Source organism: Antechinus flavipes, chromosome 2, assembly GCF_016432865.1.
Source record: "Antechinus flavipes isolate AdamAnt ecotype Samford, QLD, Australia chromosome 2, AdamAnt_v2, whole genome shotgun sequence".
NCBI lineage: Eukaryota > Metazoa > Chordata > Mammalia > Dasyuromorphia > Dasyuridae > Antechinus > Antechinus flavipes.
The window spans coordinates 372,202,258-372,229,216 of record NC_067399.1 but is presented as its reverse complement, the minus strand read 5'-3'; the positions used below and the strand labels follow the sequence as shown (position 1 = coordinate 372,229,216).

General features: G+C 32.4%; 1 protein-coding gene across 4 annotated transcripts in view; it reads left to right on the top strand.

Annotated features, from left to right (window-relative positions):
• The window catches only part of TRAF3 (TNF receptor associated factor 3), a 166,146-nt gene that overhangs the window by 125,363 nt on the left and 13,824 nt on the right, over positions 1-26,959 (top strand). For all 4 annotated transcript variants that reach the window (XM_051978327.1, XM_051978326.1, XM_051978325.1 and 1 more), the window contains 6 exons: positions 1,872-1,976; positions 5,335-5,502; positions 9,303-9,383; positions 13,805-13,879; positions 15,864-15,956; positions 24,020-24,160. In XM_051978327.1, coding sequence (XP_051834287.1) covers positions 1,872-1,976; positions 5,335-5,502; positions 9,303-9,383; positions 13,805-13,879; positions 15,864-15,956; positions 24,020-24,160 — 663 coding nt within the window. The remainder of the gene's footprint in view (positions 1-1,871; positions 1,977-5,334; positions 5,503-9,302; positions 9,384-13,804; positions 13,880-15,863; positions 15,957-24,019; positions 24,161-26,959) is intronic.

Here is a 26,959-nt window from a genome sequence, read left to right as displayed (position 1 = left end):
TTGAGAGAGAGAGAGAGACAGAGACAGAGAAAGAGAATTAAGTTTGAGGGCAAAATTATTTAAAGTTTTGGGGAAAATAAAGCTACTTAGAACAAACTGAGAAGACTGTGTGAGGCAAGAGAGAAGCAGTGGAGACATGAAACATTAGCAGTTTGACCCCCTTTGTCTCTTGTACTTGAAATGGCATCTTTTTTTTGGTTACCGATATGCAAGCTATGCTTCCTTCCCAAGTCTGTACCCATGCCATTGTGGAACCAAAGATCAAGTGGTCTTAATACCACATCTCTCAGTCTCCCATTGTCCTTGTCTGTAAAGTGAAAGGGTTGAACTCCATAAATATCTACAGTCCCTTCCAGCTCCAAAATTCAATTAATCTAACAATAGTCATAATAAGCATAAGGCCTGCCTCTTCAATCACACTTTAAAGTTTGATTCTTACAAAAACCCTGTTATGATAGATAATAGCACTGGATAATCCCAGTAGTATTTAGCTCCTTTTTACAGTGGATGAAATTGAGATCTATAGAGGAATAGTGTCTTTTCCATAGGTATAGTTAAATGCCAGAAACTGAATTGTAACCCATTTCTTCCTGTCTCTCAAGCCCAACCTTTTATCTACTATTCTTTGCTGACTTTGTAAGATCTTTTTTTTTCAATAAAGAGCCCAGATATGAGTCAAGTGACTTAGAAAATCTGATAAAATAAAACTAAAATTATTTTCTTTGTACTTTTGAAGTGTCTGCTGTGATAATTTTAGTACCTTAAATTCATGAGAAACAATAAACAGATTTTCATATTTACAAAGTACTAGCCTCATAATTACTCCCAAATGGGGAAGTAATATATTATTTCTATTTTATTGATAAAGAATCTGAAGCTCAGAGAGATTAATGAGAAATACAACTAATAAGTGTCAAGATCTGGGACTCCTACTTATGTTCTAATTTTAAGACTAATATTCATTCCATTAAGTTGTTCTTGTTATCATCATTATCTTTCTTTCAGTTTTCTTGTTACTTTCATTTACTGATATTGTATGGAATTTGTTCTACTACTTTCTCATTGTATGGTAGAGAATTTCTTTTTAATTCTTATGTTAGGAATTGTCACCAACACCCAACAGACTAATAGACTTATACAATAGACTAATTGCTGTTAAGCCTTTTAGGTATCTGGGAAACATACTGTAGCTAAATTCACTTAAGTTATTTAGTTATCAGCTCAATGTAAGGAAAAATTTGTATATGTTTAGAGGTATCCAGCAATGAAACTGATTACTTTTTCAGATTATGTGAGTCACATAAGCAGCAGCTGGATGGTCACTTAGCAAGAATATTGTAAAGGAGATTCATTCATTGAATGAAGTGATGTTGAACTAAATGAACCTTTCTAGTTCTGAGATTCTGTATTATAATATTCTCTTATCTAGTTTTTTTGTTTTGTTTTGTTTTTTGCAGTGAAACCTACCTCTACATACCTAATTAGTTCTTTGATCCAGAAATTGTGTTTATGTATTTGACTACATATTTGAAAAAGCTCAGCAATATGTATTATATTTGTGTCCTTTAGCTATGTGATGTCATCTGAAAAGTCAATCATGTGGTGTTTTCCTTTTCCCTTTTCCCATGACCAGTTTTCCTTTAGTCCCATCTAATAAATTTTGTTAAGATTGGATTATTTTAATTGTGTTTCAAAGCAGGAATAGTTTCTTCCCTTTGCACAAAAATATCCAGATGATTATTAACTCTCTCTGTTGTTGTCCACTTCAAAGTTGGTTTTGTAATTTTATTAAAAGCCTTTTGCTTTATTTGATGTTTGATGTTTTCTTCAAATGATGTTAATCCTCTGAAATAAGTGCCTTTGAATTTCAGGTATTTAAGGATAATTGCTGTAAGAGAGAAATTCTGGCTCTTCAAATATACTGTAGGAATGAAAGCAGAGGATGCACAGAACAACTAACTCTGGGACATTTACTGGTGAGCATTGAACCACCATTAATAAAGTTTATATTAACAAGTTGGATTCCTTAACATTGATATAATTTTCAAGTTTGAACAACATAAATGATATGGAACATACATATGACTCAGTCACCCAAGTTCTGGGTTCATGCAGGGATTGACCTAAGAGAGTCCTATTCTCTTTTTGGTACATTATGCTTTTACTTAGCGTTTACTCTGGAGAATTGCCAATATAGCTTATGCTCAAGTTTTCACATATGAGGGTAAGTGCACTTTAAGAAAAGAACAAGGATCATGATTGATTGCCCATATAAGTATGCATGGTAACAAACAGATATTATGTACAGAGCAGCTTTTATTTCGTTCCCACAGAAAAATGTATAGGTATATAGGACACATTGGAGTTCATAAATATATACCCAAAAAACCCACATAACGCATTATTAGTGTACTATTCTTTCCAAGGAAAGAATATTCCAACATGCTAGTGAATGCCTAGTGTTCTCACATAGTTCATGCACAGTTTTTCCCATACTCCCTATCATATAGACTCCTCCAGAAGACAAACAATCTTGGGAGAAGTATTGACTTTTGGACTCAGACTATCTGAAACACTCACGTTAATAATGGGAGGGGGCAATGATGGCAAGGTCCCGATAGTTTCCCTCTTTCTCCATGAATGGCTTTAGTTCTTTTATGAGTGCTTCAGGTGCTGGTGATCTTCTTCTTTTTTCATGTACTATGCTATTCAGGAAGTCCCCCATCCCCTTCACTTACTCCAAAGAGTTTGATCCCCAAATTCTCAAACTTGGAGTTATCCTTAGGGCAACTCCCAAGGTTGGTACTGCCCAAGAAGTTTCCCTTCTCTGTCTAAAAGGATTAGGCCATCTAGGAAATCAGCATTCTATTTCTTTTACATAAAAGGTTGGGATTCAGAAATATTGCTCTCTTTTAAGCCTATTGAGCAACCACTTATCTACTCAGGGTGTGAGCTTTTTCAGTAACTCTATTTTTGCCCAAATTGCTAACTTCACTTTAGCTGGGAAAATCTGCTGTCAGGGGTTTGGTCTCTAATTTGTTCTCAGAAACAGACATAGAAAGGGAGGAGATGGTCAGAAATTTGAGATCCCAGAAACTTTCCTCTTAATCCACTTGGACAAACACCCAGTTCGTCAAATGCTTCTCCTTAAAGGCACACTGTTTCCCCAGCCATTCTAATCTGGAAGAAAATTTCAATAAGAAATGGTTTTTTAAAAAATAGAACTGAGCAGGTCTATCATCTCACTTTAATCGACCACTACCAAAAAATGCCATCTCTCCTCTCACAAGCGTCTGAGCAGATTAAACGCTGAAAAAACCTATCAGTCATGATCCAAACCCCTGACAGCAGATTTTCCCAGCTAAAGTGAAGTTAGATAAGATACAGTGACCATTAGGTAACTGTCTCTCAAGGGAGCTAGGTATACTCATCTATTCTGCTTTATATAAGACCTTGTTTACACTGACCTTTCAAAACCAAAACCAAAATCAAAATGTAAAACAGTCAGGGTGGCTTTCATTTGAAATGTTGTTTCCCATGGCACTAGGACCTGAATTGTCATCAATTTGAGTCATCTACCACCTGAATCTAAGAGGCTTTAGTGACACTATTTACTCCCACTACAGTGACCACAGTAAATGTTTTTCATTTTTATGGTGATTGGCAGCTTACAGAATGCTTTCCTTGATGTTGTCCTACCCTATTGGATAATAATATGTCTTACCCTAGTTTTACTGGGAAGTAAAGTGAAATAACTTGTTCCAGGTTTATATAACAATGAATTTAGAATTTCAACCCTGCTAACTCCAAGAACAGTATCCTTGCTACCATCCTACACTGTCCCTAATGTAGTTTATTTGATATATAAATTATATGGTCATAGTTTAGCTTTTCTTCCCTCCCCCCCAAATTTGTTTATTTTTAAAAGTATATATTTTTTCTTCTTCCCATTGCCTCCCCTAATCCTCATTGAACAATACTTTAAAAATGAACAAATAAAACCCTTATAACCAATATGTATAGTCTAGCAATACAAATGTTCACATTGACTATATATAAAAACATATCTTGTATTCTACATTTTAATCCTTCATCTCTCTGGCAGGAGGTGTGTGGTTTGTTTTGTCTTTAGTTTTTTGCACTCATGGTTTGTCACTATATTGAAAAGAATCCTAATTTTTTTCTAAGTTGTTTTTCTTTTCCTCTCTGTTCAGTTTATAGAGGTCTTTCTAATTTACTCTGAAACTGTTCATTTTGTCATTTCATGTGGCATAATATTCCATTACATTCATATACACTAATCTTTTTTAGCCATTCCCCAATTGGTGGAAACCTCTTCAGTCCCCAGTGTTTGACTACTATAAAAATAAGCATCTATAAAATTTTTTATATATAAATCCTTTTCCTTTTTCTTTGATTTCTTTGCAATATGAACCTACTAATGGTATAGGTAGATCAAAAGGTACGCAGCTTAATAACTTTCTGAGCAGAGTTCTAAATTAACTTTTTCTTCAGAGAAATATTTTTAAAATTTTAAATTTCATCAAAATTTTCACAATTTTGAAATGCTTAGAAAGAAATCTACATTACTGTATTTGTATGACTTCTTTTTGGAATCTATTTTCCATGACAATTACAGAATGTTAGAGCTCACCTAGTTTAAGCCCCTCCTTAGATGTGAAAACAGGTCCATTCCTGAAAGACTTCATGAAAATAACTATTTAATTTCTTGTTAAACATTTTATCTCTTAAGATGTGTTTTTCAAGCTAATTTGACCATATGGCAATTTGTGGATTGAAATGTACTTATAGAATCTCTGAGTCTTAACTTGAGAGTCATAAAGGGAGATTTAGAATATTTAAGGACAAAAGTGTTGACATTAATCTTATCATATTCTAAAAGTATACTTAAAATGTACTTATTAATGTATAATTTCATATTAAATTTTTAGAGGAAGAAAATATCAACTATAGAAATGTTCTCACAGAACTAGCATTTAATTATGTGGAAAACTAGAATTCCATCAAATACAGGTTGGGAAATGCTGCCTTAAGATTATTAAATTGGAATGTAGTAATTAACTAAGATCTATAGCTTCCTACCCCAGAAAGTTGCCTGGGACATTGCCTATTTAGCATAGCTCTTCAAGCACAATTTAGCATAAGATAATTCTCAAACACAATATGGAAGTCATTGCTTCTGTGATGGTAAGTATTCAAATTTCAAATAGAGAACTACATGTTTAAGATTAGAGCCAGTACTCATTTTGTTTGCCATATTTCATATTGAATGGGTACTCAAAGAGCAAGGTTTGTTTGTTCTTTTGCTTATAGGTACATTTAAAAAGTGATTGCCAATTTGAAGAACTTCCATGTGTCCGTGCTGACTGCAAAGAAAAAATCCTGCGAAAAGATTTACCAGGCCATGTAGAAAAGTCATGTAAATACCGAGAAGCAACGTGTCAGTACTGTAAAAGTCAAGTTCCCATGATAACACTGCAGGTGAAATTTTTTCCTATTTCAATTACTCATACCTTGCATCAAATACATTTTCTCACAACTCTTTCCTAAAAATAATAGTCATAATAATATTTGCATTTCTAGAGTTCTTTAATGTTTCAAAAAGAATAGTCATGTGAGGGAGGTGAGAAGCATGAGGCAACAACTTAAGAAAAATCTCACCAATCAAAGCCAGGAGTCTTGCTAGCTCTTTTCAAAATATGGAAGAACTGGTCATGTGAAAAAGGGGTGAGGCTTATTTTGTTTGGTCCCCAAGGAGTAAACCAGTAGCAATGGGCAGAATCTGCAAGGAGGCCATTTGAGTCTTGTTAGGAAAAAACAAGTAGAAACATGGAGACAAAATAGAGAAATGGAATAGGATGCTTCAGGAAGGAAAGGTAGAGTCCCCTTTATGGGAACTCTAGGAAGAAGTTGGATGGTCACTCAGTGGGCATGTTATAGTGGAGATTCTTTTTCAGGTGTGAATTGGATTAGAAGAGACCACTCTCTTTTAAATTCTGTGATTCTGAAATGGCAAATTACTAGGGGTTCATGGTGGGAGCTTTCCAAGACAAACTTTTAATCTTTTGTAAAATCTTTTTTCTGAAAATGATAACTTCAGTAACAATGATGATACTACCACTTTGAATTTACATAGTGATATATGGAAAAAAAAAAAACAAGCAAACCAAAAAAAAAAAAAAAAAAAAACCATTCATGTTGATTGTCTCAGCTGCTTTCAGTAAGTTTAGTAAGTAGTTCATAGGCTCACATCCAGTGATCAGCCTTTTCATCATGCTACTTCTCACTGGAGTGATCTTTACTTTGACATGTAGACCATAAAGAAATAAATATTCACAGAAACTTTAAATTTGTTGAAAAAAAAAAGTAGATAAACATGATCCTTGAGTCATTTGGATTTCCTTTGGGCTACATTTTTTTTTTTTTTGGATATGCCATAGAAGTTGGTATTCTATCTCAAACAAGAGTTTGTGTGGTATAGTGGTATGTATAAAAGAAGCCCTTGACCTAAGATCAGGATATTGGGGCTTGAGTCCCAGTTCTGATAAGTTTTCTACTCATGTGGACTTTGGTTGATTTTTTTATGCTTTTCTGAGCTTTAATTTTGTCATCTCTAAAATATAAAGTAACATCTGATATATTTACCTTGCATGGTTGTTGTAAGAAACATATTTTATAAACCCTAAAGTACTTTGTAAAAATGATATCATTATATAATGAAGCCCCATTTTAAATCTAGGGTTAAAATATTTGACCCTTCTAAATCCTTAGGGTTTTTCTATATAAATACAAGAATCATGGGATAGACCTTAGATAACATCTAGCCCAACCTACTCATTTTACAAAGCAAACTGAGGCCCAAAGAAATCGAATGACTTGCCCATAGTCACAATAGGTAGTAATGAACAGATTAAGGATTTCAGCCCTCCACCTCCAACTACCAAGTGAGTACTCATTTCAGTTGACCAAATTGCATCTGTCTATCTACAAGCTATGTGGGTCTTATGACCTGGGATGGCATCATCATTATTGCCCCCAGAGATCTTGGGAATTGTCATGAATTTAGGGTGTCCACCTATTTCTTATGGCTTCATACCTCAGCCACAAGAGATGATAACCTTTTATGAAAGAAATTTATTCATCTTGCAATAACTCAGAAAAGTAGGATTGAAATATTTTATTTTAAGTTTGTAAAAGATCAATAATTCATTTGGGGGAAACTATTTTCTTAGTGATAACTACATAAAGGAATTCAATCATTAGCAAATAGGAATAGTACTACTGGATTATGTCTATAGTAAGTTATTTATTAGCATTTGTTAGAAATATCCTAATGCCATCATTAAGACTTAAGTCTACCAGTAATATTAAATTTTGGGGTTTTTTTTTACTTCTAAATTTAAATTCTAAATTTTAACTTCTAAATGAGTTGAATAATACTGTGATTACTTCTTTATCATGACCTTGAATTATATATTTTGGGAAAGCTTCAGAGGTTCATTTACATTAATTTAGCACAGAGAGTATTTATGTTATATAAAATTAAAGATAAATAGATAGCCTATTTGTAATCTTTATGTTTTTATTATGATGTTTTAAGGAGGTTTGTTCTTAGATTCATTCTTATTATGTTTAGAATTCAGGAGATTGTTAATTTTTCTATTTATAATTTTATTAGAACATGGAAGAAGATTTATCATTGAGTTCTCTGAATTTTGACTGAGTTTTCTTTGAGATTTCTAAATAAATATTAGCTAAAAGATAATTCATATCATTAAAGTCCTCTTCTGGTGCTTCATCATAGCCTGGCAGCAACCCTGGATTTTTGGAGACTAAGCTGGAAGGATGTAAAGCTCTGTCAGGTCCAATCAATCTAGAGCTTCTTACCTCCTAGACTCCAATTCTTAGAATCCATTGCTTTCTCTAAGACTCAGCTTCCTCCAGGAAACTTTTCCTGTTCCTGCCAGCTTCTAGTTTCTATTGCCTCTAAGGTTCCCTTTCATCTATTCTGTATTTAACTTTGTATGTTCTAGTTTTTGTACATTGCTTCCCGTATTAGAATGTCAGTACTTGAGGAGCAAAAATGCTTTTTTGCTTTTTTTTTTTATCCCCAACATATCCCCAATACTTAGCACAGTACCTGGAATATAATAAGTACTTAATAAATGCTTATTTATTGATTGAGTATAGGCCCATAACAGACTATATCTTTTATCTGAAGAACAGCCAGTCTCATTTTAGAAGCCTTCTTAGTGGATAATTACCATCAAGGGGTTCAGATTTTTAGCCACAAAAACTCATGAAGACCATCTAAGACCTAGAAAAGTTAATCATCATCTGCATTAGTAGAAGAGACCAATGAAACCATGGATTTTTGAAGTATTGGAGCAGTATTGGGTTATATTCAAATACACAATTTATTATTCTATAAATAACATGACTATGATTGACTTTGTAAAAGCGAGTGATTATTTGAATTACAAGTAACCAGGATTTTTATGTTTTCATTAGGGTAAAGTTGTTTCCCCTCATACTCTATAAAGGAAGAGCTACTTTTTTTGAAAGCTTGCTTATTCAATGTTAGGAATTATTCTGGGACACTTAGAACTTGCCTACCTAATTTAATTTAATATTATGAAACATTTCAGATTATAAGGATACTGTTAGAGATTTTCTTAAAACCTCTGGTAAGCCAAGTCTGAATTAATAAATTTTGATTTAATACATTCAACTAGATCTGTGAGCATATCAGTTTGAGAGTTCCCTTTGGTAGTGAACCTATCCATATATTGTTTGAATTTTGCCCATATTCTCCCAAAAGTTTATCCTAGATAATGTATCCAACATGCTGGAAGTCTTACTCATTTTCTCCTGACATTGTAGGGGATCTGATTGTCCTCCTGTCATTCCTTGCTTTTACCACATGGCCAAAGTAATATGACTATATTTCTTTGCAAGTCTTTCACAATTTATACATATATATATATATATTTCTTATCATTTATACTAGCCTTTGCACAAATTTATTTTCTTTAACTGTTTTGTTTTATTTTCTAAGCTGATGTCTAGTGGTGTTCTTTCCCTCCCCAGAAATAACTCAAACCATTTTCAATAATAAATACTGTATAAATATAAGATTTACATTAAATTCCATTTATTACACAAATAGAAGTTTTTTATTGTAATGGTTGTAATAGGAAGTTTATTTTCTTAAAAAAAAATGGACTAGTTAGTAAGTGCTTCTAACAAGTTCACAGTAATTTTTTTCTTTGTTTCTTTAGAAACATGAAGATACAGATTGTCCATGTGTTGTTGTCTCATGCCCACATAAATGTAGTGTTCAGACACTTTTGAGGAGTGAGGTAAGTTGTTTCTACTAATCATTTAAACTGTAAATAGATGTTTATTCATATAATTAGATTTAGAAGTTTAGATTATGAGATCTTTTTAGCTTTTGCAAAACATTTATTTTTTAATCTATGAAGTATATAAAATTGATTAAATATTACAATGATAGATAACTTTAAAAATGGTTTTGCAAAAATGTTTTTTTTTCCTTTGAGTAGGGGGAAATGGACATTGTGGAAATTTGCTTCCATATGTAATTCATTGCATATATTAAAAGTAAATTTATAGTAAGTGTATCTTTTCCATTGTTTTATTTGTATCATCTCATCAGAAACAGTAAATAAAATGTGATGACAATGTTAAAAACTGGATTTTTTTTTTACCCCGAGAGTTTCACTAATATATCATTTAGTATGTGAGGAATATAGTCTTCTGACACTAATTTCATAGAGATTTTTATGAATGAAAGCTGTGAATTCCAGTAACTGGAACGTCATTTCATTAAAAAATAAAATAAATAGCTTCTGACCTAAATTTTTCTAGGAAATACTCAGAAACAGCAATCCAAGTGATTAAAGATCTTGAGGGCACAATGTTTTAGTAGACAGTCTTCTCTCCCTTGATGTTCTACTAAGCAGTTATGTGATTTAGACAAGTTGCAACATCTCTGGTTTCATTTCTTCCTCTTTAAAATGAGTGATTTGGACTATTTCTAATATTATTACTAGCTCTAACATCCTATATTTGAAGATCCCTAGAATTGTAAAAAAACTTTCCAGCCTCTATTGGAAAGCTTATTTCTTTTTGGTTAAAAATTCTAGAGTTTCTTCTCTATAATCCTATAAGTGGTGAGAATAGAGAAATAAGGGAAGAAGGTAAATACATAGAATGCCAAAAGTACCAAAAGAAGTCATGGTTATGATTATGTTAGATGTGGCTCAGGGAAAAAGTGACACTAAAAATGAAATAATATCAATGACATTATATACATATATATATATATACATATATATATATATATATACATGTGTATGTGTATATATTATATACAATCTTGTGTAAATGTTCTATAGGATAATATTGAGAATAAATATTTAGTCAATATTAAAAGATAATTTTCAGTTAGACTTATAGAACAAGATACAGTTACACTAGCTAGAGTTAGAACAGGAAGGCAGGATTAAGCCCGCTTTTTCACTTTACAGAAAAAAACTGAGGTTCAAAGAGGTTAGGCAGCAACTGTCAAAGATGAGGTTCAAACCCAGGTTCCTCCTCAAGTCAATTGCTCATTCCAATCTTCCACTGCCTCCTATCTCAGCTCTCATACAGAGCCAGCCCTCAAAGCCCAAGTTTCTTAACCCTAGAGCTGCTGCTCTTTCCTGTCCATCCCTGCTTCTTCCATGCTCTAGTAGTACTCTACTGACACCCCACTACACCTTGTCATTGTGTTTCAGAGATAATAATAAAGCAATAGCACAGATGTTTTGTCAATGAACACATATTTTACAATATTTCATTTTAATAAAATCAGAATAATCTTGGATATAATTTCCAGGACCTTATTCATTCTTATATAAAATAGATCATTAGCTGCTAGTCAGGGAAAAATCTGTCTTTCTGTTGCCAATTCACATTTCTGTAGTATTTTAAGATGTACAAAACATTTTCCTCACAACCATCTGGGGGAAGAGGGTGATGGAAAAGTCTAACTATTCCCTTTTTACTGAAGGGTAGAGTGATTTGCCATGGGATTAATGGAAATGATGTTACACCCAGTTCTGACCAGGAATCATGGTTCTATGCATAAGATTAAAGAGGTTCCATGAAAAGTACAGTACTGAAATTCCATCACTAGAGATTTATTCCTTTGGATCTTAAAGGCCTTTTGGATTTAGCAAACATTTATTTCTGGTAGCTAGTTGAGCAACAAAGGGTCCATGCAAGAATGAGACACAACTCACATTGTGAAGCTGCTGCATACAAGCTTGTGTGAATTCAAAAGAATGATCAAAGAGGAGGTCAAAGGTCATCAGAAACTCATTCTCCTAATAACTAACTATACCTTGAATCTCTGATAAAATCTCTTTTTATTAGATTAGTAGAGCAACTGGAATGCGGGTCTTTTTATATTTATGTGTATATAACACTCTATATTCATTTCACATAGTTTCTACTCTGAAAAAAATGCATCTAAATTGTTAGTTTCTTCAGTACATGGATTAATCAGTGCCCACATTAAAGTGAATGTAAACATAAAAGATCATACATTCTCTCCTCAAAGACTTTTTTTTCTCCATTGTTATTGGACTTAGTAAGAAAATTAGCCGCTATCTTGTCCTAAACCCATCTTAATTTTTTTTCTTAAGACATCAATCTTCTGTTTAATTTAGATTACTGATAATATGGTCTGGATAGCTCTTTTTTTATTATTAAGTGTCCATTAGTATTAATAAATGGTGGTTACATGGAGGTTATATTTTATTTCTCTAATTTCCTCTCAACCATCATTGAAGAAACTCCTTCTGAATCAGTAAAGCTCTGCAAGGTTCTGAGAAGAAAAATCAGGTGGACTTAGGGGGAATAAACTGCACTTTCTGTTCAGAGGATTGTCTTATCCAGAAAATAGCATTCATAGACCTTATATTAGGGGACTGAAACAGAAGGTGTCAAGGAAAGAAATAGTTATAATTATTTTAGGTATAACTTGGAACAACAATATACTTAAAAATGAAAATACATACAAAATATATTTCAATAATATATAAAAGTATGTGATTATGTCAGAAAATTATATTTTAAAAATATAGTATTTTAATATTATAAATATTAGGATGATTTTTCAGATATACTTTCTCATAAAATGCAGATTGTCTTACAGCAGCATTAAATGTATGTCATGATATATTTATGCATAATTATACATAATACAGTATTTTGTGGCTACCATTATTTATCTGTTTTCTCATTCCAAAAATGTTGATAATGTAAAATAAGATTACTAGCCATTTTTCTTATACTGTAGTTCATGAATACTTAGTGGTATAAATGAGAAAACATTTCTATAAAGTTGGTTCTTAACATATATATTATTTTGTGCTGACACAATACCTTTAAAAAAAAAAAGTTGTTTTAGCAATGGTCATTGTAAAAATGATCTCTGTCCATGACAATTGTTGTCCATTCTGAAACTATTAAGGGACAGGGTAGGAAGTAAGAAGCAACAGATAACTTATAAATTCTCTCATAATTCTGTCATAAATGAATGATACCATTTCTTCCTTTACCATAAATGCTAACATATAAAGAATGGCTCTTCTGTATATTAGGAAACCAGGAGATGGTCCCAGAAAATAAATCTGTAATTATTAATATATATGAAAAACTGAGATTAACTAAGAGTTCCTCAGCTATGCTGAGCAGGAAGGGGAAAAAAAAGCAACAACAACAACAAAAAAACCTTCCTTGATACTTTATTGTACTTTTGTATACCATTGTCCCTAATTTGATATGTAATTATTTTTGATGATTAAAATGTATTCCTTGAGTTTCCTAATGTAAATTTTTATATTGAAGGAAGTTATCTTGGTCATCACATTAACATTTATGCATAACAAAATTAACATTATGTACCTTCAAAATAACATCGTTATAATCATTTGTGCAGAAGACGAAGTAATTTGATATAATATTTAAAGAATATTTCAATCAAATTAGGGGATGGGTGTTTTTTTGGCCAAAAGATGAGTTTTCCTCTTTAAATTTATATGAATTTTCATTCTAATTTAGTTTTTGAAATATTGGCAGTCCTAAGATCCATATCAAAAAAAAAAAAAAAAAAGCTCTGGGTTTCTTTGTAAGATTAAATGTCAAACAATCATTATAAGGGGGCATTGGGGAAGAAATCACTGTTCTCAAAAGAGGAAAAACTCATCTCTGAAGATCTTGTGATTAATGGTACATTGTGTAAGATTGCCTTGAAAATATTTTTCACTTTGTGTTCTTGTGTACTGTATATGAGATGTGTGATTCAATTGCATCCTAAAATACTGTATGAGATTTCTATGTTTCATGCAATTTTCATTTCTAGTCCATAAATGTTCATTTTGGGTTTTTGTTTTTGTTTTTGTTTTTGTTTTTGTTTTTTTAATTCTAGCATTGCAGGTAGCTTGTCACATTTTGAGCAACTTGTTCTAGAGAAACTACAGTTTTAAAAATTATTATATTAAATGTATTTCTGTATATAAGTGTATGTGTGTATACATGTGGATATATTGTATATTGCTGCATATGAGTCTAGAAAGCATATTATATACACACTTGTATATTTAGAAACACCATTCTTAATAATACAACCCAAATGATCTGTGCCCTTAATATGTTTAAGCATTATCATGCAAACGTTTGTACCAAAACTCACATTTTTTTCCCATTGCAGTTGAATGCACATTTGTCAGAATGTATTAATGCCCCAAGTACCTGTAGTTTTAAGCGTTATGGCTGCACTTTTCAGGTCAGTATATAATGATTATATTTCTCAATTGCTGAAAGTCTGCAATAAGAGAAACTTATATTGACATTTTAACATGCAAGTTCTGAACTCCTCTAGTCTTTGTAAGGAAGCAGAAAACATATTAGTTGTATGAATGAGTTAAGTTGTATGCACCAGGTCTTGGTGTCTGCTCTTTTTTCCTGTGATGTCTTGAGGCATCAGTTAGATCACTTTGGGGAGACAGAAGTTGTCTTTCCATTCATAACTTTTACAGTAAAAACATCTTTTGCTGTCTCTTCAAAAATGAAAGAACAAATATTATATTTTGGGATTTTCCAGAAAGTCGTGGCAGGAGTTTTAACTTATTTGAAAACAAAATATTGAACCTATATAAACATTTCTAATTTCTGCAGCATTTATAGTATTTCTGTAGAATAATACATGGAAAACTATAAGAGGTCACAAACATACATAGATATGTGTAGAAAAAAATGAATGTTCAGATACATGTATATTTACTCAGATTTCATGATAACTAATCTAGATGCAAGTTTAGTTTGGATTTCCACACTTCCCATTTCACTAATGCTTTAAAGTTTATAAAATACATTCCTAAATAGTAAGAGGTATGATGATCCTACTTTCTAGCTAAGGTGCCTAAGACTCAGGAGATGCGAAATGATCAGCCTGGAGTCATACAATACTGAATCCATTTGGATCCAGGATTTGAATCCGTCATTCTTTCCCTAATACCACATTTCCTCTGAGACTAGATAATGTGTAGGACAGTTACCAATAAGGACACGCATACACTACAATGTATTAGTATGATAAGAACATACTATGTTATTGCTGCATATGTAATGTGAGAAACCTGTTTTTTATTTTTGTTTTTGTTTTTTTAATTATGTCTGAGATGGCCAGCAAATTTTGATTGGGTTTTAATTTAACTATCTATCTTGATATTCTAAAACTATGAGAAGGGAAAATATATCTCAAATAAAATACTTTCCACTTAATTGTAATGTTCCATAAATTAATTCTACCTTAGTATGATAGAAATCTTAATATTTTATTAGTCAGAAATTTAAGATTATCTATAGTTTCCTCTTTGTTTTATTTCTATAATAATGCTGACCCTTAACCACTGTTATGTCTTATGTACTATCATTCATTCTCTTTGTGTGCATATATATGTTTGTATATATCTAAATGTATATCGACATATATATATGAATAGTCAATATACAGAGTATATGTTTTGGAGATCATTGACATTTCTCTAGTGACTTCTTAAATTTGAATCTTAAAACAATGTAGATTTTTATACATATTTATTTTTTAAGCAAGTGAATTACTATCACCTGTATTTGGAAAAGATTATAAGTTGGTCTACATCTTATGTACTCTGTATATTATATACGTTTGTATGTAACCTTTATAATTGCTAAAATCTTTAGGCTCTGTGGGAGCAGCAAATTTTGATTTTTTTTGATGAATAAATTATTGTTTTCTCTTAATATATTAGTTATAGTATATCATTTAATTGGATCCTAATTGGACTTGAATTTCAACATGCTCTTATGGCAGTATCTACACATAATCTTACATAACCTTACATATCATCAGTAGAAAATAATTTTAAGTGGTCATTGCTGTGAAATAGATTATAAATTAATTATTTCAAAAGAAGGTTCTCTTTTTTGAGGATGGGGAGAAAATGAGTCCAAATTTATATGTAGGGTTATAAAACATTTTTATTTTTTAACTCCTCCTCTACTTTGACTATGCTCACTTGTATTTAAAACATGTCAGTTACCTCAGTTGGCTAATATTTGACATTAAAATCTCTTCTCTTGATTTGAATGTTTTTATTAAACTTTATATGATCAGATTTCCCTCTATTCAGATTTAGTATTGATTTTATAGTTCTGTGTTACATTCTTTCTATATGTTTTTAAAATGGTAAACTTGATTTTAATGTTTAAATTCTGTGTTCTCGCAGGGAACAAATCAGCAAATTAAGACCCATGAGGCCAGTTCAGCAGTGCAACATGTTAATTTGCTGAAAGAATGGAGTAATTCTCTAGAGAAAAAGGTACAGCCATCCACTGGTATTGTTAAATTTAAACAATTGGGGAAAAATGAAGAGAGAATAAAACCTTTGTTTAATAGCTTTTTGAAGGAATGAAATAGTGTCATAAGATTATCAAAAGAATAGAATTCCAAGACTGATCTTAAGACTCACCCATGATAATCTGTGGTTGGTGATATGGGCTTTTTTTTTTTTTTAATTGACAAGCAAAATATGTATTGAGTTTACTTCACTAGTTATCATAACTGAATCTTTTAACATTTATGAGGTCAGAGCGACTCACACATAATTGTTCTCTTTAGTCTCTTGACCAAAAGACAGCTAGGAAAAGTGGTTCAATATTTATAGCTTTTCATTCTGGTCAAGACAATGATCCAGGACAGTACCAAAGGACCCATGATGCTATGAACTCTGAGTGCAGAATTAAACAAACTTTTTAGAAAACTTTTTAATTTTCATTGTTTTATTTTGTTTGTATTTTCTTTTGCAACATAGCTAATATAGAAATATGTTTTGCATGACTTCACATATATAATCAAAATCAAATTTTGATTATCTTCTCAAGAAGAGGGGAGGAAGGGAGAGACTTTGGGAACTCAGAATTTTAAAAAATTATTACCAAATTTGTTTACACATAATTGGGAAATAATAAAACAAATAAAAATAATTTTAAAATAGAAAGAACTTCTCTCAAAAACAGCTTTTTAATGGCCTTTCTAGAACTTAGGAGTCTTAAGGAGAATATCAGGAGAGCTATATATCCTGAACAAGTTTACTTTCTACACAAGCACATTCTTTTCTCTTTTCCATGCCTCCCTGTTTTTGTTTTTATTTTTGAAGAAATCTTTAGTTCTCTTCTGTTCTGAACTCTCTGGCATTTTAATGATCATGTTGATACCTCCTATGGGGAAAATATATACTGTGGTGTTTTCTGTGAGGAATCCTAAATTTCTTTCATTAAAATCTGCTAACCTGTGAGGCTTTCTAGAAAAAGAATCATTCAAGGTGACCTCATTTAGAGTTGTAGAGGTCTTTAGAGATCACTTGGTCTAGTATCTTCCTTCATTTTATAAATGAGGCAAGTGAATCCCAGTTAGATAATTACAGATCCCCAAGTTGGGGGTTATTTGTCAAATAGAATCTCTTCACTTTAAATTTTTGTTTTTTGTTGGCCTTGAGGTTTGAAGGTTCCTAGAAGCAGTTTTGAAGGAAAATTCTTCTGGGAAAGCTATTGAAGGAAGATTAGGATTTTACACCAAAACATTTTCATTCCACATAAAACAAGATACCTTCTTATTGCAAATAATATCTTTTAAATTGCTAAATAATCTTCTTGAAGAGCAAAATAAAAACATATTAATCTTCTCAAAAGTACTACTTAATAGGCATTCTTAATTATAACAAAAAAAATAAGAATATGTGTCTAAATAATAGCAAAATAAAACAAAGATACCAGGTCACTGTCACTTTTTTTTATGAGCTGGATTGCTCTCAGAATTTTCTGGGAATAAAAACTCAGATAAGCAATGCTTTCCCTCACAGTAACTCTATGAGATGAGTAGCATAGATTCATTCCTATTTTACAGAGAAAGAAACTGAACCTCAGAGAGGCTAATTTACCCAGAGAAGTCATAGCAAGGAAATGTCAAAGCCAATATTCCAGCCCCAAATCTCTGCCTTTCCTCTGTACTGCATCACAATTTGCTTGGTCATAAGGTGGTCTTTTCTCTGAACATTATACAAACATGTATTTTTATTTTCACTTTCTTTTTTTATTGTATGCGTTAGATTATGGTCATTTATATTTGTAACTAGTCTAGTAATTTTCTATCCTAACACTGAGTCAAGATCGTGTAGTTTTCATTTTGTCAATCTTTTATCTCCTGAGAAGATAATTTACTGTGATCTTTTTACCTCGGCATAAGTGATCTACTCTGATAAAGCTGTGATTCTAGTTTCATTCATTCAGTTATAGTTCAGCCCATATTTTGACAAATTGTCAACTGTTCTCCCTACAATACTTGATCCATTTTCAAAGCATTATAATTGTGAAAGTACTGCTTCCAAGGCTTCTTCCAAAGGCTACTTGACTCAACTTGCTGGAGCATTTTTATCTTTGGATGATTATCATTATTGTCCATTTCCTCATTTCCTGCTTCATAGTCTTTTTCCAGTTTAGAATGCATGGTTTGAATCACTGGAAATCCCAGGACATACCAGATTACCAGAATAGCTAAGCCACATATCATATGGCTTATTCTCTTAGAGAAAGGTGGCAAAAATAAATTTTTTGGTGAATGGTGTGAATTGACTTTTAATTTAATTAAAATATTACTAGGTATGACAAGGCAGAAGTCTGAAGATTATAGATGAGAACTAAAGTTTAATAGATCATTTTGATAAATATGAAAGTCATGCCTTTCTTGGTAATTGTTCCAAGGATTTAGTATAGTTCTAGTTTTTTATATCTTTAGAGAAATCTCAATGTATGCTGATGTCAAACTTGTTCATTCCAGACATATTTCAAAAACTTCTATTTTGAAGTAGCAGGATTATTATTATAGTGCAGATATATAGTTATCATTTCCAAAAATAAATGGAAAACAACACATGTAAAAAATGAAGATCTTATTGTTCTAGAGTGTTGATCAGTTTCTCCTTATAAAATCCTCAGATCAGAATTTTATGGATGACTTCATCCTTGATTTGGGAAGTCAATCAAAAAGCCTTTATTAAGCACCTACAGTATGCTGGATCTTAAGAATACATATACAAGACATACAAATAAATAAATAAATATCTACTCTTGAAGAACTTGCATTCTTTGGAAGACCATATAGACATCCAAAAATATATATATGCAGAATACATACAAGATAAATACAAGGTCATGGAAGAGAGGTCAACAACCATTAGATTAGGAAAAGCATCATGTAGAAGGCAGTGTTTGAGCTGCATTTTCTAGGACAGAGCTTCTTAAACTTTTTTCATTCACAATACCTTTTCACCCAAGAAATTTTTATGTAACACCATGTTGAATCTGAGCTGAAGTGTTTCTGGCAGTGCTTGTGTTGTGTGTTCAAAACTAAGGCTGCAGTAAAGTCACAGGTTGTATCACAAGCAAGCACTGCCAGAACACCTTGGGTTCATTACCCCTTTAATTAATTTTTTTTGCCTAATAAATATTGATTGATTCTCAATGTTAGCAGTATTACCTCTACCTTCTCTTAGTAAACTACCACTTGGATTTCAAATTAATTTTTGGTCATTGCAATCAGAAACCTTTTACTGTTGCCAAATTTTTCAAGATCTCCACATTGTTACATGACCCCATATAGAGACTCAACTCTCTGAATGATAAGTGAGGTGGGAAGTCCATTGTGGATATGGAGAGTGATCAGAGATGGGAGATGGACTACCTACCATATGGAAAGAATAGAGAAAAGGACAGTTTGGCTGAATTGTAGAGTTCAGGAAGGGGAGTAATTTGACTTTACATCTTTAAAAAACAATGAACCTTATATTTTAGAATGAGAGTAAAGAAAAGATTAGCTATTTGCCTTCCATGATAACTTTCATGAAACTCAACTTCTTTACAAATAACAGTATTAGAGTATATGTTACTCCTGCTGCTTTATACACTTTCCTGGAAAGAGGCTTAATATTTGGAATTTATACTTGTAACAGCCTAGATGAATAAAGTCCTTTTTCAGAAACTGGTTTCAATCTATCTTTTCTGTCTTAATTTATATTACTCCTCTTCCTTATGCTTATATTATAAGGTCATAGAATTTAGAATTGGAATGAATTTTAAAAATGCTGTTTATTTGATGCACAATTTTTCTCTTTTACAAAACGTAAGATATCTTGAGTAGGAATTGTAGAAATTGTGAGCCATGATCTCTGGGTACAGATGTTTTCAGTTTCTACTTTAGAATTGACTGTACTTCTTAGGCTACATCAACCATGTGCACAGTTAACATGCATAAAATAAGAGAAAGCCCCAAACTGAATAGTTCTACCACTCTGAACTGGTTTTTTGTTCTCTTCAAGTCTCTTTTATATAATAGCAAAAATTCAGTTTGTAAGATGTTATTAGAGGCATAAGGGAATAACAAGCCTGACAGTTCTTTTTGATGGACAAAAGAAAAAACAGTATTATTAGTGTTGGCAGCTCAAAGATAGATGAATTTAAAATTTTTTTAAGGATTAAAAACATGTAACTTTGTCATGCTATTTGGTACATTCTTTAAATGAGAAAATTGAGGCTATTCATCATGAGTTGCTTTTTTTCCTTTTCTCTTCATCTCAGAATATTTTCTCATCATTCCCTTTTCCTTCCTCCACACCTTTTCCTTTCTGAAGCCAGGCCTTCTACATGTGCTCTTGAGGCTGTGTTCTCCTGCCTTTTTCAACAAAAACCTTTCCCTATCTACTGGTTCCTTCCCTGCTGGCTTTGAACTTGTCCAAATCTCAAAAACTTTCATTAGCCTCTTACCATCCCCTCAAAAGATATTATTCTATACCTTTCTTCCCTTTCTTAGAAAATTTTAAAAAGCTTTATATTTATTGCTTTTACTTCCTCTTCTACCATCTATCCCTCAACTCTTTACAATCTGATTTCTTATCTCATCACTCAACTGAAATGTTCTCCCCAAGTTACTAATGAAATCTAAATTACCACAGCTGATGACCTTAATCTTCTTTCTTCGTGAGTTCTCCACATTTGACACAGTTGGCCACTATCTCCTTCTGGCCATTCCTTCTCAGTTTCCATAATCCATATCATGTACTCTAACTATAAGTTTCTTCCAGGGCTATTCTTTTTCTAAACATTGTTTTCCTTTGTATGTGTGTGTGTGTGTCTGTGTCTGTGTGTGAGACCTCATGAACATGGGTTTAGCTTCATTATTATCATTTTGCATATCACTCATAGATCTAAATATATCCAGCTTTATTTAGTCTCTTCCCTGACCCTCAGTCCCAAGTTACCAAAGGCCTTTTGGACATTTCAGACTGCTTGTCTTGTAGACAGCTGCCTCAGCATGACCAAAATATTTCATTATCTTTCCCCTCAAATACCTCTTTAAAAAATTTCCATGTTTCTATCAAAGTTATCATTAATCATATTTGTAACCTCGGCACAGTTCCTAACCACTCACTCTTTCTTACCCAAATTTCCCAATCAGTTGCCAAAACTTGTTTCTACTTCAAAATCCCATTTGACTCTCTCTTTACTCACAAAGCCACCATCTTAGTTTAAACCCTCATCACCTCTTATGTAGACTGGTTTTTTTTTTTTTTCCTTTTCTAGATTGCTATTCTAGATTGCTAGAAAATTATTGCTAGTTTTCTCTGCTTCAAGTCTCTTCTCAATCAAATTAATCTTCTGCATATCTGCTAAAGTGTTTTTCCTTAAGTGCAGATCTAACTGTGTCAGTTCCCTACTTCTTAAGCTTCCGAGGCTCTAGATTGCCTCCAGGATCAAATACAAATCCCCATTTAGCTTTTTAAAGCCTTTTGTAACTTATCTTTCCAGCCTCATTTTATATTGCTTTCCCTTCTGAATTCTGATCTAGATAAACTGACTCTCTTGGTATTCCTCACACTTTGTTCTACTCTATTTTCACTATCCCCTATTCTTGCACTGGTCTCCTCACCTCTGTCTCCAAGAATCTTTTAAGATACAGTGCAGATACCCCTTTCTGCAGATCTCTTCAACAGTTAGTGCCGTCCTTCCCTAAGTATTTTAAATACAACTACATTTTATTTATTTGTAGTCACATTCACTGTATTCTTTTTCCTGTCTCCCCTGAAGGAAGGTAATAAGCTTCTTCAGTAGTCAGTCATTAAACAATTTTTAAACACTTTCTGCATGTCAGTCAACTGTGCTAAACACTGGAAATATACAAATAAAAACAGACAGTCTCTGACCTCAAGAAGCTTATATTAGATTAATGGTGGCTGGAATAGGCTGGGGAGCAGAAAATATCTGATGCAAAGGAATGATGGAGAATTTCAGAGAAGTACAAAAGCAGTGTAACTGATGGGAAAGGAAGTTCTTCCTGAGAGATGAGGTTTTATGTCTCATCTTAAATCCATAGCACCTAGCACATCATATAACTAGTGCTTAATAAATTGGTTGGTTGATTCTCATATGCAGATTAGGACCTTCAGGAGAGGTGAATTCAGGATTCCCCCTTTAGGAAAGAGTGCTTAAATTGTGAATGCCAAAGAGCACTGTCTCCATGAATGCAACAAAGATAACATCTTTTAGGAATAAAAATTAATTCACTAGAGGGAGTGGACCTAGAAGTTTGAGAAATTAGAATAACTTTAATAATTAGATATTGACTCTAAGCCCTAAGGAAATTAGTTTTTGGTGACCAAGAGAGGGCATGTATTTAATATTCTTATTAGTGTAATGAGAAATCACATACCATAAAATAAATTCTTTTTGATATAATGAGAAATCATATTTTGCCCATGAGAAATTATATATCTGTGATTCTAGATGAAAATGTTAGTTTTTTAAATAAACAAATGCCAAATTTCACTATTTGCCTTGGGTTAGTAGATAATTTTTGTGCATGAAAATTACTCCTATCCTATTTTATATGGAAAGAAAAATATTGTGGAATGGCACCATTTGAGCTCATGTCATTTTATTCATGAGACCCTTGTGTCAAAGTGGACTGAAGGCTGAGCATAGAGTAAAGAGGATCCTTCCTCTTATAGTCTCTTATAGTCGGTTACCTGCTGTGTGATCCTGTATGAATTGCTTAAACTAATCTGTATTTGAGGCAATTCATTAGAATGTATCTATCAATTCATAGACACTCCATGATTGATTGTCTGAGAAGATGATACTGATAAAAAACATAGATCCTTCCAGTATTCATGTATAGCTATAGTACTTTCAGATAACTGTTTCCTGTAATTGTTTTTGTGAATCTGTTTTAGCAAAAGCAATCAGTAATAGAATAGCATACCAAGATGAAGTTTTCTGTAATTTAAATGTAAAGAAAATAGGTAATGCTTTCCTTTTGGTGACCACTGGTTTCCCTTACTCTTGGTATTTTAGAATCTTTTCTGATGAATTTCATGTTATTTATTTTCAGAAATACATATTACATCAGGGCAGCTAGGGATTGAGTACCAGCCCTGGGATCAGAAGGATCTGTGTTCAAATCCAGCCCCAGACACTTAGTAGCTGTGTGACCCTGGGCAAACCACTTAACCCTGATTACCTTGCCAAAAAATACATATCATATATTACAAATTACAGGTCCAAAATAGCTCATCTTCTGCTTCTGCAGGGAAGCCCAAGATCCTATCCCAAACAGCTATTAGAACAATAAAGATTGAAATAATGTTATATCATTATACACACCCTTTCTCTTCCTTTTTCTGGGAGTACTTGCATTTCATTATTTTCCCTGATCTAGTAGGATTGATCATGTTTTGTTGGGCTTTTTGAATTCCAATGACATTTACTTTTTGGGTGGTTGGTATTGCCACCCTAATTCACTTCAGAAAGAATCAACTATTACAGTAATAGAAACTGTAACAATTTTTTATATTTTATGATATATCCAAAGAGTAGCATATGATCTATTACTCTGTTTGTTTCAGTACATTTGTTAGATTGGAATTTACCAAAAAGATCTACAGGACCCCTCACTTTAGTATTCAGAATGTTGACTCCCTTTTAGTGTTGCAGACAGATTTCTCTCTTCTGGTCTTGGAGAAGGGCTGACTTTATTATAAAAATTCATTTTTGCATCATGATTTAAAGAAGATGCTTGGAATAGTGAGTCAAGAAGACCTGGGGCCAACCAAGTCCCATCCCACTGGCTATGTAACCTTGGGATTATTACATAATCTTGCATTACCCTAGAAAATTTTCAACAGCTTGGAAATTAAAGATCAGTTGTTAATCTGAATCAATATAAAGAACAAATAATAAAATAAGTCCAAATTCTCCATCCCCTTTTGACTATATGATATTGTTTGATAGTATATAGTAATGTGCTGGTGAATTAATTGTAGAATTTTCTTTCCAGGTTTCCTTGCTACAGAATGAAAGTGTAGAAAAAAACAAAAGTATACAAAGTTTACACAATCAGATTTGTAGCTTTGAAATTGAAATTGAAAGACAAAAAGAAATGCTCCGGAATAATGAATCCAAAATACTTCATTTACAGGTAAGCATTATTAAAACTCTATTAGGTTAAATTAAGATAAAAGTTACATGCTCTCTTTTCTGTTTAAGGACTTTTCCAATGTGATAATAAAATTAAAACTAATTTTTATTTCATTTTTAAACAAGAATCATATTTCATGTAATCTTGTATAGATTAATCTATCACATTTAATGATATTTATGGTTGTTATTTCCTGCATGGCAATTAAAAATAAATGTTAAACAGTTAAAATACATGGTTATAATTAGTGTTATTTTTATACAACCAAAATAAATTCTTCTAGTTTTTCCTCTTTTCATTTTGTTAGTTCTCAAAGAACCTATAAAGAATGCCAGTTTAGTTTTCCATGATTCTATGTACCATGAATAATTGTTACACACATATTCACTGATGCACACCTAGAGACTAAGGGCATGCCTGGAATTTCCCAATATCTGAGGTATCCTGTGCCTCAAAACTATTGCATGAAACTGAAATTTCCTCTGTTCTTCTCCTTGAGTCCTTTAAGGATTTACTGAGTACTGTATCTTGCTGCTTCCAGGTCTCATGTATCTTTTGAGTCAGTGGAAACTGGACTTCAAGGGAGGTTGTGAATGTCCATTATTAATTTCATGAAACAGAGTGGTGATGTGCTTTCCATTTCATCAGTTTTACAGCATGCTTTGAAATAAAGGAAATATGGTTTAGTGATTAGCACAGCCATGGGAACTGGGAGTTTGAGTTTCAGTGTCTAATTTTACTGGTTGCCTTGTTTCTTGGTCAAACCACTGAACTCAGGTACTTTTGTTCCTTTATGTAATGAAAGTAACAAGGAGTGCCATAGAAATTAAACTCAATTCAATTTAACAAGTAGTTATTAAATATATATTTTGTGCAAAACATTATGTTAGCTGCCAGAGATAAAGAAATGACTCCATAAAAACTTACAAGTTATGGGATATGGAAGAGAGGGGTAGGAATAAGATAATTATACCAATTAAATTCAACTCCATTGATTTAGCATCTGCTGTGTATACGGCCCAATGATAGATGCTGTGTGCACAGCACATGCACAAAAGCAACAGTTTACCCTTGAAGAGTATATATTCTTCTGGGAATAGGAGGGATACAACATGTATATAGACGTGAGATTTGCCTCCAGAAACTCCTTGTGAAGGTACTCTCACTGATCAATGGAGATCAGCACCTGTTTTACAATTTACAGTGTTAGAGAATTTCATCAGAAGCACTGAGAGAGATTAAGTAATTTGTCTCACCTTAGAGTGTCAGAAACAAAACTCGGCGCTGTCTTCCTAACTCTGAGGCTGACACACACACTCTCTTTCTCTTTGTCTCTCTCTCTCTCTCTCTCTCTCTCTCTCTCACACACACACACACACACACACACACACACCCCTCTGCCTTACACAATCTGTATAAAGAGAAGTAAATACAAAAAAATCCGAGGACCAGCTCTCTGAATTCCTCCTTTCCTCCAAAGTTTAGTTCAGGTGCTGCCTCTTGCAAGAGATCTTTTTTTTTTTTTTTTTTTTTTACACAACCTCATGAAAATATTGATCATTTATTTTGTACAGATTTTTTTATTGGCTTCTCTGCCTTCATATTGTTTCCTCCAGGACTTAAGATATTTAAGGGCAGGGATTCATTCTTGTCTTTGTTTGCTCAGTGCAAAACATGGCACCAATTAAGGTACTTGTTAAATTTTTGTTGAAATTCTGTTCTTCTAGTTATCTATCTGACAAATGACTGCTCCTCCAACCCATGAATTTTGTTTGCATAAACATGGCATCACAAGATCATAAAAGTCAATTCAGAAGCAACCTTCAAAATCTAATTAAAGCTCCTTATTTTGCTGACACAGAAACTGAGGTCTCTAGGTTATATCTCTTGCTTTGGGCCCATAAGCATATCACTACAAATTCAAACATACTTACTATTATGTTTGAAGGACCATAGATATCTAACCTACAGATTGAAGTTATTGGTGTATTCCCTTCCTGAATATTGTATGATTACAAGTAATCATACATGTATTTCCTTAAATATGAAATATTTAATGCAGATTCATAATCATTTTTGGAAATGCTCTCCTTTTAAATATTGTATTAGGAAAGACATTAGTCCTGAAATTAGCCTTTCTGAAATATGTGACTTATAACAACTTCAGAAAAGTGAGAATCACATATATTATTAGAAAGCTTGTTATTCATATTCATTTACAGGCATGAAATAATGTTTCTTATAGGTAAAATCTCCATGACTTTTTAAGATTTACAAGGTTTCCTAATCTCATAAGGAATAAATACTTTAAGGCATTTTGGCCATTTTAGAGATAAGGAAAATGAAACTGAGAAAAACCAAGGTCATGTGATCAGAATTTAATCACTTCACCACATCTAAAAATCACCGGGGAAAAGATTCTGAGTTTAGGGGATTCACAAGCATACAAATTTAAGTACCACTGAATTAGATTAAAATTAATTTTAGATATAGTCAAAGGAAATATATTTATCTCAACTCAGAATTCAAGCGTTGAATTCATTTTAAGCTGTGCTCTTTTCTACCTTACTCTATTCAAAATGTATCTTATTTATATATAGCATTCATGTAAAGGAAGCATATATTAGAACATTAGTTACTTGACACTATTAGGAAAATAAATGTTTAAATTAAGATGAATTTCATTAAGGTGTTAGATTGTTTATAAATTCACTTCTTCACACCCATGTAACAAAAATTTATCTTGAGTTTAATTTAGTGGATGCCTTGTCTTCAAGGATGAGATCATGTTTGTAACTT